This window comes from Gopherus evgoodei, chromosome 15 (genome assembly GCF_007399415.2).
Source record: "Gopherus evgoodei ecotype Sinaloan lineage chromosome 15, rGopEvg1_v1.p, whole genome shotgun sequence".
NCBI classification, from domain to species: Eukaryota; Metazoa; Chordata; order Testudines; family Testudinidae; genus Gopherus; species Gopherus evgoodei.
The window spans coordinates 22,540,939-22,553,944 of NC_044336.1; the positions used below are offsets into that span (position 1 = coordinate 22,540,939).

Consider the following 13,006-nt stretch of genomic DNA (forward strand, 5'->3'; position numbering starts at 1 on the left):
AGACAATAATCCACTGATTCTGTGTTAACAAGTGCCAATCTGGATGCTACAGGGCAGAGATGGGTGGCCGCCTTGGCTATCTATAAGTGGCTGCCTTGACTAGCTGTGAGTTCAGCATTCAGTACCAAAAAGGTAAAAGCACCATAGATGAGGATACATTGTCTCAGGATCAGGTTTCAGAAGTGGCTGTGATTCCTACAAAGGGAGTGAAAGTTATTTGCAGTTTGAGCCATCAAGAGTCAAAGGTTCAGGGCAGTCTTCACGGTTGTGCTGCAGAAACGTTGGGTCTCCATTCTGAAAGTGTAACATTAGCTTCAGTGAACTATACTGTGTTAAACCAATCTCCATTGCCTAGGCCCAAATGATATTTGTGACACACTGCTTGCTAAGAAGGAGGGGAAAATCCAGCCCCAATTATTGCAGAGGGCAAACTACTGTTGAGAAAATGGAAAAAACTAAAACCAGTTCAGGTTGTTCTGCACTGAATTACAGCACATCATATACAAATTCAATTAAGATATTTAGTGCTACCAAAGAAGTACAAAACCCTGGCCATGGGAGCACTGCACAGAGCCTTTGGACATTTGGGAATTAAGAGAACCCTGAAATTTATCTGCAGAAGATTCTTTGGGCACCAGATAGCTGAGGACATTCAAAGGAAATGTGAGACATTCTTGGTGTGATCGAAGGAAAACTCTGCCCACTAGAGCCGCGTATCTGTAAAACAGTGGCTCTCAAACTTTTTTTTACTGGTGACCCCTTTCACATAGCAAGCCTCTGAGTGCAACCCCTCCCCTTATAAATTAAAAAAACTCTTTTATATATTTAACACCATTATAATTGCTGGAGGCAAAGCAGGAGGTGGAGGTTGACAGCTCACGACCCCCCATGTAATAAACCTCGTGACCCCCTGAGGGGTCCCAACCCCCAGCTGGATAACCCCTGCTGTAGAAGATCACCAGCAGCAAACTTTTGGAACTGATATGCATTGACTTCTTGTCTTAAAAGTGGCCAAAACGAATGCTGGGAATATTTTAGTAGTGACTGATTACTTCTTTTGGTATGCACAGGTCTCTAATATGAAGTTGGACCAGTAAAAAGATATTACCTCACCCATCTTGTCTCTCTAATATCCTGGGACTGACACGACTATAACTACTCTGTTACGTATGTTAGGATCTTTACATCCTGAGCAGAAGTCACCTTGGAGCCAACACGTTGCATTTTTGGTGCATGCATACAGTGCCACAAAAGTCACATTATGTCTCCTGATGTCTGGGAAAGAACCCAGATTCCCCATAGCCTTATGCTTCAGCATACTGGAGGCTGAAGATCGCTATGAGATGTATCACCAATATGTTATCTGATTAAGAGAAAAGTTGTAAGATGCTTATCGCCTAGGTATGGCTAGAGCCTGTAAGAACTCAGACAGGAATAAGCACCAGGGGGGTGCTAGGGGATGTTCTGAGGAGCTCCTGCCAGGAGACAGGATTCTGTTGAAAATTTTGCATGTTGCTGGCAAGCACAAGATAGCAGACAGAAGGAAGGCACTATCTTACATAATGGCAGAAATACTGAGAGATCTGCCTATCTATAAGGTCAGACCAAAGACCAGATTCCAGCCTCAGTTTTCCAAACTTTGTGAGTCTGCCACTTCTTTGGCCTTAAACCCCCTGGGGGAAGTATTTAGGCCCACTGTTGGCACACCAAAGCGGCCAATGACATCAAACAGACACAATGAGTCTGCCTCATCAGCATTCTCAGGACTCTGACAATATGGTAGGCTGATGGACAGTGGGGACATACAGGTAGAAGACATCTCAAGTACCTCAGACCAACGAGTTCTAAAACAAGACATACAGCGGCCTTCATCAGTAGCTGAGGGACCCTCAAAGGAACCCTCACCATCTCTGGTGCACAGAGAAGTTCCCCTTGACCATGCAACATCCATTCTCAACATATGTGACAGGATTACCAGGCCAGTAAACATGATGATTTGGGGTGGTTAGTGAAGAACCAATACACTTAGCTTACAGGCTTATCGCAGTTGGCTTCCTAAAACCCTATGAGAAGAACCAATGGACCTGATGTAATAAATGTGATTTTCCTGGACGACAAATTCTCAGCAAGGGGGAGGATGTAAGCACGGTCTAAATGAGCTGTCCCCTGCTGTCTACTGATGAACTGGAAGAAAAGACGTCAGGAGCAGACCATATTTGCATAGACATGTCTACTTTCCCTAAGTGATCAGCAGACGTAGCTGCGCTGCCAAAATGAGCAACTGTGGTTGACTATGATTAAAATTAACTTAAATCTTGAATGCCGAGGTAATGAAATGTTGTTATCCTTATTGTCTTACTAAAGGGCAACATAACAATAGTCAACATGCCCTAATTGACAGAGCTCACTATAAACTGAACCTCACTCACTCAGCACTGGGTATTGATGCCAAACCCAAGAGACAGGTAGAAGGGGGAAAGGGACAGGTGTTCCTACCTGGTGGTGTGGACTTTGCAGGTACTTTACTCATGTGAGTAGACACAGAAGTTTGCTTTCTTGTCTTTATTCATGTTTGGCTAATTAGACTGGGTCTTATTTAATCAAATTAAACCTCTTTTGCATGGTGTATGCAGTGGTGGGATATTTTAAAGGTCAAACTCTAGTATTTTAGAAATCTCCTATACCCTGATAAACTATTCAGAAGAGTCTGACCTTTAAAATATCTCACCACTAAATACATCATGCAAAACAGGTTTCATTTGATGAACTAAGTTCCAGTTTAATTAGTCAACCATGAATGAAGGTAAACAGGTGAGTCAGAAAAACACATCCTTTGCAAAATACTTACTGATGACCAAGAAGTGTCTTTCAAAACCCTGGAACACCCTTTGATAGTAACCTAGAATATTTTATTCTAGCAAAGTAACGAATAGTTCATCAGCACTCTAACGCAGAATATTTATACCTTGCAAATCTGTTCAACACAGGGACAAAGCTCATGATTCCACAAAAGGAAAAAGATATATTCCCACAAAGTAAATGTTATTGTGACATTTGTTGTGTGCTATTTAATGTTTACATCTGATATGTGACTATATGAATTTAAGCATTAAGAGAATCAGGGCACTGAGCCAAAGAAACACAACACGGATATGCTTTAATCTTCCTCAGTCTGTTTTCACATGCCCTTTCTAGCTTTCTTCATGCTAATAAGGGCATTTTTGTAAGGTCTAAATGAATAAAGATAAATCATAGGAACTTCTCGAGTTTTTGAGGCAGTCATGATATTCCACAAGTTAACAAATCCAAGTTTTTGCTTTAGAGCAACCATATTTTACTTAGAAGCTAAATTTGCAATCTAAATATACTTTAAACTCAATTTATGTTTCCCTATGTTTAAATTAATTTGATGGGCTGCACATAGGATGTGCTCTGCTGTGCTGTTAAAATGCTTGCACTAATCACAAAAGTGATATTATAAGACATCATTTAACAAAACTATGCATTCCTGTACCAATACTCTATTAGCCTGCAATAAAATGAAAAATAAAAATACAAGATTCCATCTGTTCATTTTTCTAATTATAACAATCAGAAAAGCACAAAAGGACAAACCAATGAAGGGAATAAAACTATTATCTTGACATTATGAAGAATTTCAAGCTCTTCATAGTAATACTCTAATAAGGGCCTGTTTAACAGATGCCGGCCTCCCCCGTGTGCATTATACTTTTGCACAGACACATGAACATGCACACTTCTGGTGAATTTAAAAAAAAAATTTATGTACAACTTCTATAATCTTTCCATACACATATTAGATTCTTAAAACTCTGCATGCAATTTGCAGCCCATAGGGAAAAAAAATCAGTAAGAGTCCCTGGTGAAGGATGACAGGCATAAAACTTTACATATAGCTCCACAGTAGTTTCAACCCTCACTTCATTTCTCCTGTCACAATAGCTTCGTGCAAAGAAATCTGCAAGGGTTTCTTAGAGGGAAAAAGTGGGAGGAGGAGGAGGAGAGGGCGGGATGGAGAGAAGGAGCAAGAAAAACAACAGAACAGCAGGATGCTACAGATACAAGCCTAGCCCAGCCTAGCCTAGCCCTTCCGTGGAGAATTTTGGGTCACTAGAGCCTCATGGCCATCAAACTAGTGGCTCCTCCCCTAACGGTCCATTCCTTGCCTAATTGAGGCCTCACAAAGTTTCCTCCAGAATGCAGCGATAGTGACCCCACTTGGCTGCTCACATATACCCTCCTATCCCCCCTTGGAAGACTACAGTGGGGCTTAAATAGGGAAGAGAGCCTTGTGGGCCTTTGTTAATTGAATTTCATCTTAATTTCATCCTCAGCAATGTTCTGAAGTCTTTTAATAAATATACTCCCTTCACCTGCGATAAACCCTACATAACAGGGGTATGGGTATTTGCACAAATGAAGTGTGACCACATAAAAACCACACCAACCAATACTGACTCATAACTAAGGAGGAAGTCAACACCACTGTACAATCAAACACATTAAGCTGCATTTCACTGGAAATGCTTATGTATTGCTCCTTAAGTATACAGCGTATACTGATAATACAGTAGTGCTCATGTTTTGTCATTTGAAAGGAGATGAGGAGATCTTGTCTACAAGGGATCTTTTCTGGATTTTTTCCCCCTCCCTGCAAATGCCTGACATTTGTTGCAATCTGATTCATTCCCAAAATTTTTAATAAAAAGTTTCCTGTTCAGAAATATTGTTCTGAGTCCCAGGGATGAGTCATTTCGGTTAGGTACAATTTGACAGGCTGTAGGTGAACCCTGTCAGAGTAATGTGAAATCCGCCCTCCTAAATCACATTTCAAAACATGGTCAACATATACATAAAAATGTTATGGTGGAATTTTAACAAGGGGCTTCTAAGAGGACACTCCAGCACACCTATGCCTTGATGTACAAGGTAATTACATAATGAAGGTGTATCCTGAATTACAGGGTAAGCATTTATTGTGTTGATACAGGAGAATTTTTAAAATTTCCATCTCAATTTGGAAAATAATTTTTCAAAATACTAAAATGCAACAGTATGCATGTAGGTTCAGAAAAAAAAAAAAGCCAGAGTTAACATTTTTTGCCTCCTTCACAAAACCAAAATCAACCACATAATTCACTGCTCAATTCACACAGTGTGGGAAGTGGTAACCTGCAGCAAATTTTTAACAAATTGTAAGCCCTAAAAATTTGGTTTATAGTGGATTGCTGATACAGCTTTAATTACAGTAGCTCAAAGTAACTGGCACTGATGGCTATGCTAAGATCATTTTTCAGTACAGTACATTCATATATAAAATCACTCAGAACTTCATAAAATGCTACGTAGTTATTAAAAATTGGGAATACTGTGCAGCAAAAAAGGTGCGTGTGTATACACACATAGTAGGGCTATCAATCACAGTTAACTCATGCGATTAAATCAAAAAATTAATCACGATTTAAAACATTTATCGCGATTAATCGTAAACAGAAAACCAGTTGAAATTTATTCAATATTTTACATGTTTTTCTACATTTTCAATATTGATTTCAATTACAACACAGAATACAAAGTGCACAGTGCTCACTTTATATTATTATTTTTGATTACAAATATGTGCACTGTAAAAATGATGAATGAAAGAAAAAGTATTTTTCAATTCACCTCATACAAGTACTGAAGTGTAATCTCTTTATTGTCAAAGTACAATTTACAAATGCAGATTTTTTTTTTTGGTTACATAACTGCACTCAAAACCAGAACAGTGTAAAACTTTAGCGCCTACAAGTCCACTCAGTCCTACTACTTATTCTGCCAATAGCTAAGACAAACAAGTTTATTTACATTGACAGGAGATACTGCTGTCTGCTTATTTACGTCACCTGAAAGCAAGAACAGGCGTTTGCATGGCACTTTTGTAGCCAGCGTTGCAGAGTATTTACATGCCAGATATGCTAAATATTCGCATGCCCCTTCTGTGCTTTGGCCATCATTCCAGAGGACTTACTTCCTTGCTGATGATGCTCATTAAAAAAAATAATGCATCAATTAAATTTGTGACTGTACTTCGTGGGGGGAGAATTGTATGTCTCCTGATCAGCTTTACCTGCATTCTGCATATATTTCACATTAAGGCAGTCTCAGATGATGACCCAGTACATGTTCGTTTTAAGAACACTTTCACAGCAGATTTGACAAAACGCAAAGAAGGTACCGATGTGAGATTTCTAAAAATAGCTACAGCACTCGACCCAATCTCTAAGAATCGGAAGTGCCGTCCAAAATCTGAGAGGGATGAGGTGTGGAGCATGATTTCAGAAGTCTTAAAAGAGCGACACTCCCACACGAAACTACAGACTTATTTATTTTTTGCCTCATGGTGTTAGAGAATGTAGGGTTCACATTTTCAAACTTTCTGAAGTATAAGGGCTGGAAAACTTGCTTTGTCTAAAAAATGTTCTTAATCTGATTCCTACAGCTGGAACTTAATGAAAAATATCATATATCCATGTAAAACTGCAAGAGTCGGCAACATTGAGAAAGGAAAGAATAAACATGAGACTCAACATATTAGGCAGATAGCATTAGCCATTACCTAGGTTTGCTAGCAGCAATAACAATAAAAACACTGAATCCCAAGGGTATATTATCAAAAATGTACTAGAAAATTAGGTTCATTCTTGTGTCAATTTAGAGTTTCCTTTCACAGTATTCTTTTGACTTTATCATTTTGATTAATTTTGTTTGGACTTCTATGTAATGTGGATCCATCAATTTAAATGTTATATATTTTATTTAATGTGTATGTAAATAAATATAATAAGGGTTAACATAATATAAAAGTCAGAGAAAAAAACAAAAAAGAAATATTTCAAGTCCCCACTCCATCTAAAATTTTGTCAAAAGTAACATTCCAAAAAAAGGGATCAATTTCAACGAAAAAGCATTTATCGACAGAAAACTGTTACATTAAAATAAATTCAACCAGCTCTACTTACAGGCTAAAGGTATAAGAGAAACTGAAAAAATCGTAAAACATGAGATGAGCTACATATACATGTTTAAAATATGAGGAAGAACCCTTCTGTATATGTAGTGAAAAAATTTCAAGAACAACTTTAGCCATAAGTAATTACTATTCCTTAGCTAAATCTGTTTCTGGTAAAAGTCATACCAGGATCTTCTTACACGATGCTGACCATATAGATATATTTTCCCAGTTACAGGGCAGAATATTTGGGAACTTCCAGTGGCCCTACTTTATTCTTTCAGATAAGAATATGTGTAACTCAAGAAACTCAGACTTCATTAGGCTATTCAGATGGCTTCATTTAACCCTATCACGTTTCTCCCACTCCAGTGAGTCAGAAAAACCAGACAGTCTGGCTTTCAGACCTGAAATGACACTTAGGAGTAGTTAGTCACTGGACAAATAAAGTATGAAACATGCATCTGTGTTTTACCATGCAGACACAGCTTCATGTTAGGTTCTAGCCAGGTGTCACATTTCTATATCACAGGGGTATTGGAACAGGTCAACCTAAATATAAACAAACAATGGGAAAGGAGCTAAAAAGTATACAAATTATATCAAAAGAACATACAAGAACATGGTTGAAAGGTGACTAATAAGCAGGCATGTATGCTGAGAAGGGATACAAGTGCCCAATATTAAACTGAGCATTTCTTTATCGTTGGTACTTAACAGCCCAAAATAAGATTTTTTCCCAGATGTCTGTTAACCATACCCAATGTTGAGAAAAATGAGAGAGAAAAAATAAAAAATAAGTCAAGATTTACTAAACATCATAAACAACTCAGGTATTCTTTGGCAATGTATACTTAATACTGCTTTCTGGAGCTGCAGCAATTTAATTTTTGGAGTCAACTATAAAGTAGACAGGTGATATTTTGGCTTCCCAGTATAGCTCTAACAATGGACCTCAATCCTTTTACCCACAATACACCCACCTAGCCCTTAACTGAAGTGGCAAAATCATTACACACCTATTACTTTGGAACAGAAAGATGACACCAAACTCATTTTCCCTGGTGGCCACATGGAAGACTTGGATTTAAGTCCCCATTAGTGATAGGCCAGATGATGCATTTACACACAGTGCCCATCACTCACTAAATACTCAACAGCTTTTTTTAATACTAGTTTATTAGGTAAACATGCATAATAAAAACAATACTAGAGCCAGAAGCATACAAGATTTTTTTCTGATCACATTATGCTTCAATGTTGTACAATCAGCAGGATGTATAATTAGGAATACTCACAAGCAGGGTAAAGTAATGTAAGAAAATCACAAGAAAGAAAAATTATATACATACTTCCTATCCCTATGTGTAAACAGCGAAATTTCTACAAAGGTGGATAAAAATTAAGATTAAATCGCAATAGACACAAGCTGGTATGGGAACAGAAAACACTCTCACAATGTATAATGATGTTGTGTAATAAACACTAATGAGTGGTTTTTTTGGTGACCCAGTTTGAGAGATCTCACAAAGGCTAGTTTTCGGAAGCGCTGAGCACTCACTCTCTGAAAAAAAATCAAACTCCATTGAAGTATCTCTCAAAAACTGAAGCACCCAGCACCACTAACCACTTCCGAAAATTTACATTGCAGTCATTTTGTTTAAAGAAAAAAAAGAAAAGAAAAGAAAAGTGGGGGGCGAGGCATGGGGGAGAGGGATGTCTCTACCTGAGTAGTACAAGCCTACTCAATAAATACTACAGGTTACATTTTTAGATAATAAAAACAATGCTTAATATACTTAAGTGATACAGAATATAAATTACAATGATTTTCATAACATGCTGTATCTTCCACATCAACTGAATTGCCCACACTTCTGTAAGAATTCAAGTGTCACCCAAGTACTATGGGGATGGGGAGTCACTAGAAATGTCACTAGAGAGCGATGAATCTCCTCCAGGAAATAGAAGACAAGCCCTGAACTAGATAAAGTGCTTCAACATTTCATTTAGGGCTTGTCTACATCAGAAAGTTGCAGCGCTGGTGAGGGAGTTACAGCGCTGCAACTTTGAGAGTGTCCACATCTGCAGGGCATCACCAGCGCTGCAACTCCCTGTTTGCAGCGCTGGCCGTACTCCCGTTTTGTCTCGGGTGTAGAGGATCCAGCGCTGGTGATCCAGCGCTGGTAATGCAATGTAGACACTCACCAGCGCTTTTCTTGACCTCCGTGGAAGGAGGAAGCCTCTGGTAATCAAGCTGGTTTCCTTTCCCGGTTTGCTCTCTCGGTCCCGGAGCCAGCCAGCAAACCGCGGGGAAGGAGACCTGCTTGCTCGGGGTTCCGGGACCGAGAGAGCAAACCGGGAAAGGAAACCAGCTTCGCCGCGGTTTGCTCTCTCGGTCCCGGAACCCCGAGCAAGCAGGTCTCCTTCCCCGCGGTTTGCTGGCTGGCTCCGGGACCGAGAGAGCAAACCGCGGCGTTCCCGGTTTGCTCTCTCGGTCCCGGAACCCCGAGCAAGCAGGTCTCCTTCCCCGCGGTTTGCTGGCTGGCTCCGGGACCGAGAGAGCAAACCGCGGCGTTCCCGGTTTGCTCTCTCGGTCCCGGAACCCCGAGCAAGCAGGTCTCCTTCCCCGCGGTTTGCTGGCTGGCTCCGGGACCGAGAGAGCAAACCGCGGCATTCCCGGTTTGCTCTCTCGGTCCCGGAACCCCGAGCAAGCAGGTCTCCTTCCCCGCGGTTTGCTGGCTGGCTCCGGGACCGAGAGAGCAAACCGCGGCGTTCCCGGTTTGCTCTCTCGGTCCCGGAACCCCGAGCAAGCAGGTCTCCTTCCCCGCGGTTTGCTGGCTGGCTCCGGGACCGAGAGAGCAAACCGCGGCGTTCCCGGTTTGCTCTCTCGGTCCCGGAACCCCGAGCAAGCAGGTCTCCTTCCCTGCGGTTTGCTGGCTGGCTCCGGGACCGAGAGAGCAAACCGCGGCGAAGCTGGTTTCCTTTCCCGGTTTGCTCTCTCGGTCCCGGAACCCCCCTTGAAGCCGCCCAACAGCGCTGCAGTGTGGCCACATCTAACACCACTTGCAGCGCTGGTTGCTGTAAGTGTGGCCACTCTGCAGCACTGGCCCTATACAGCTGTACTAATACAGCTGTAACAACCAGCGCTGCAAAATTTTAGATGTAGACATGGCCTTACATGGTGAAAAATTTTGCTTCTGCCACATTTAGACATTTGAACAGAAAGTGCATAATTTTCAGAGGTGGTAAGTACCTGCAGCTCACGCTGACTTCAGTGGAAGTTATGGGTGCTCATCAACCCTGAAAATCAAGTACTTTTTAGTTAGATGCTTAAACAGGGACTTAGGTGCTAAATGTTAGGCACTTAGGTTTGAAAATTTTAGCTTATATACATATGTACAGTATAAAACAAGAAATCAGATTACTACAACTCCTAAATGTAACATGAATTTCAAGCATAGGAGGAACTCTGTTCTTTTAAATTGTAATGACTACCTTGCAAATAAGAGATCCGTAAATTTAACCCCTGACTTCACCTGCTGAAGCAGAAATCCAGTGCAATAATTTATGAAGGGCCAACCCCTACCCTGTTCATGTATGCAAGGGAGACAAGTGGGTGCAGAGAGTCCTCTAAACACACCAGTGCAAAGTCTTTCCCTAATAAGATCTTTAGGAGAGGCCTCTAGGTAATGCACTAATCCTACACAAAATGTCTCCCCCAAACATGCATGGTCAAACTGGTTACAGAACACGTCTCCAGCCTACAGCTGAAACAACGAAGTGTATATGTTGCAGTCTGCAACTAGAATTAGCCTGGGACACAGATTGTTTATCCTGAGAAGGCAGAAAAATGTGCTTCACAATCTATTTACATATAGGTCCTACCCACAATTACGCTACAAGCCTCTGCTCAACCATACTTCAGCACAAATGGGTCAGACAGGGACAGGAAGGTTCTAGTATCTTGTCTGGTCTCACTGGCAGAAGTTGGATTTACATGAGTTCGCTGCTAGACCCATATTTTAACAGTCTCTATCAATGCTGTTATAGTTTCCATTATAAATTTAAGTGCCATAGAAAGAGAAATAAAAATAAAATTTGTCTGTAACTCAGCAATATTCCTCCCAGTCACGTTCCGGGTAATTGAAAAACAATGGATTTATTTATTCTGGAGCTCCAAACAGACTGAAGATAACTTGTTAACTGATTTACGCAGGTGAGTCAGCTTCTGGAACAAGCAGAGGATGAGTAACAAAATAAGAAACAGGGAAAACATTTGTGCTCAACACTGGTACTTTAAAAGAGTCTAATGCTGATGTTATGTGGCAGACATCCTGAGGATCTGACACACTATTTCTGTTAAAGAGTTTAAGACGAGAAGGAACCACAACATTGTCTCTGACTTCTTGTATCTATCACAGGCCACTAAACAGCATCCAAACACCTCCACATCAAGTCCAACCAACAAAATTAAACCAAGTATTACAACCCTCAGGAGAGAACTACTGCAGAGAATAGGAGGGACTGAGGTGCACCCATTCCCCAGGCCACTGCAATGGCAGGGAACTGAGTAAGTGAGATATACCCAGATGATTCCAGCAAGTGATTCTGCACCTCATGCTGGAGAAGGTAAAAAAAACCTAACCAAACAAACAAACAAACAAAAAAACACAACAAAAACTCCAGGTCCCTGCCAATCTGTGCTGGAAAGAAATTACTTCCTGATCCCAAATATGGCAAACAGTTAGACCCTGAGCATGGGGCAAACCCCATCAGCCAAGTACCTAGAAAAAGAATTCCCAGGACCACTGGCTTGCCCAATCCACTGTCCAGGCCTCAGCCATGGTATCTATCATTTAAGAGTAGGTTAGATAAATGTCTATCAGGGATGGTCTAGACAGTATTTGGTCCTGCCATGAGGGCAGGGACTGGACTCGATGACCTCTCGAGGTCCCTTCCAGTCCTAGAGTCTATGAGTCTATCTCTGATGCTTCTGGGGAAGGAGTAAAAATAAAATCCAAGATTATATCTGGGAAAAGAGATGGGTTGCCAACTTCCTAATCCCACAAAACCAAACACCCTTGCCCCACTGCTCTCCGATGTCCTGCCCCTTCTCTGAGGCCCTCTCCCTCTCCCTCTCACTCCATTCCCCCTCCCTCTGTCGCTCACTCTCCCACACCCATTTCTACAGGACTGAGGAAGGGGGTAGTGGTACAGGAGAGGGTGAGGGCTCTGCGAGGGGTGCAGGCCCTGGGTGGGGCCAGGGATGATGGGTTTGGGCTGTAGGAGGGGGCTCAGGCTGGGGTTAGAGCTGAGGTGTTCAGAGTGTGGGAAGGGGTACAGGCTCTGGGCTGGGGATGCGGGTTCTGGGGTGGGGCCAGAAATGACAGGTTCAGGGTACAGGAGGGGGCTCCAGGCTGGGGTGCAGGGGAGCATAAGCTCCAGGAGGGGTTTGGTGTGCAGGAGAGGGCTCAAGGCTGAGGCAGGGGGTTTGGAGGGGGTGTGGGCTTCGGGAGGGAGTTGGGGGTGTGGGAAGGTGCTCTAGGGGTGGGGCAGGGGATTGGAGTGTGGGTTCTGGGCAGTGCTTACCTCAGGGAACTCCCCGGAAGCGGTGACACGTCCCTCAACTTCTAGGCACGGGGCAGCCAGGAGACTCTGCGTGGTGCACGCTGCCACCGCATGCAGATGCCCTTTGGCTGTGGTTCCCCGCCAATTGAAGCTGCAGAGCTGGAACACAGGGTGGGGGCACCGCATGGATCCCCTTTGGCCACCCCTGAGCCTCAGAGCCAGAGGACATGTCGCCACTTACGAGAGCCACGCAAAGCCAGGTAGGGAGCCTGCCAGCCACACCACTGGACTTTTAACGTTCCAGTCAGCAGTCCTGACTGGAACCACCAGGGTCTTTTTGACTGGGTTTTCGGTCAAAAACTGGACACCTGGCAACCCTTGAGAGGAGGGGGAGGAATCTCTTCCTGACCCCGGACGAGGTGA

At 42.4% G+C, this 13,006-nt stretch overlaps 1 protein-coding gene across 5 annotated transcripts in view; it reads right to left on the reverse strand.

The window, feature by feature from the left end:
- Positions 1–13,006, reverse strand: part of PRKCA (protein kinase C alpha) — a 311,156-nt gene that overhangs the window by 217,161 nt on the left and 80,989 nt on the right. Inside the window, exon 1 of one of the 5 annotated variants that reach the window (XM_030534524.1) lies at positions 7,488–7,559. The exons of the other annotated variants lie outside the window; for them this stretch is intronic. Within the exon in view, the coding sequence (XP_030390384.1) occupies positions 7,488–7,506 (19 nt within the window). The 5' untranslated portion in view covers positions 7,507–7,559. Of the gene's footprint in view, positions 1–7,487; positions 7,560–13,006 lie in introns of those variants that run through there. 5 annotated transcript variants of the gene reach the window in all.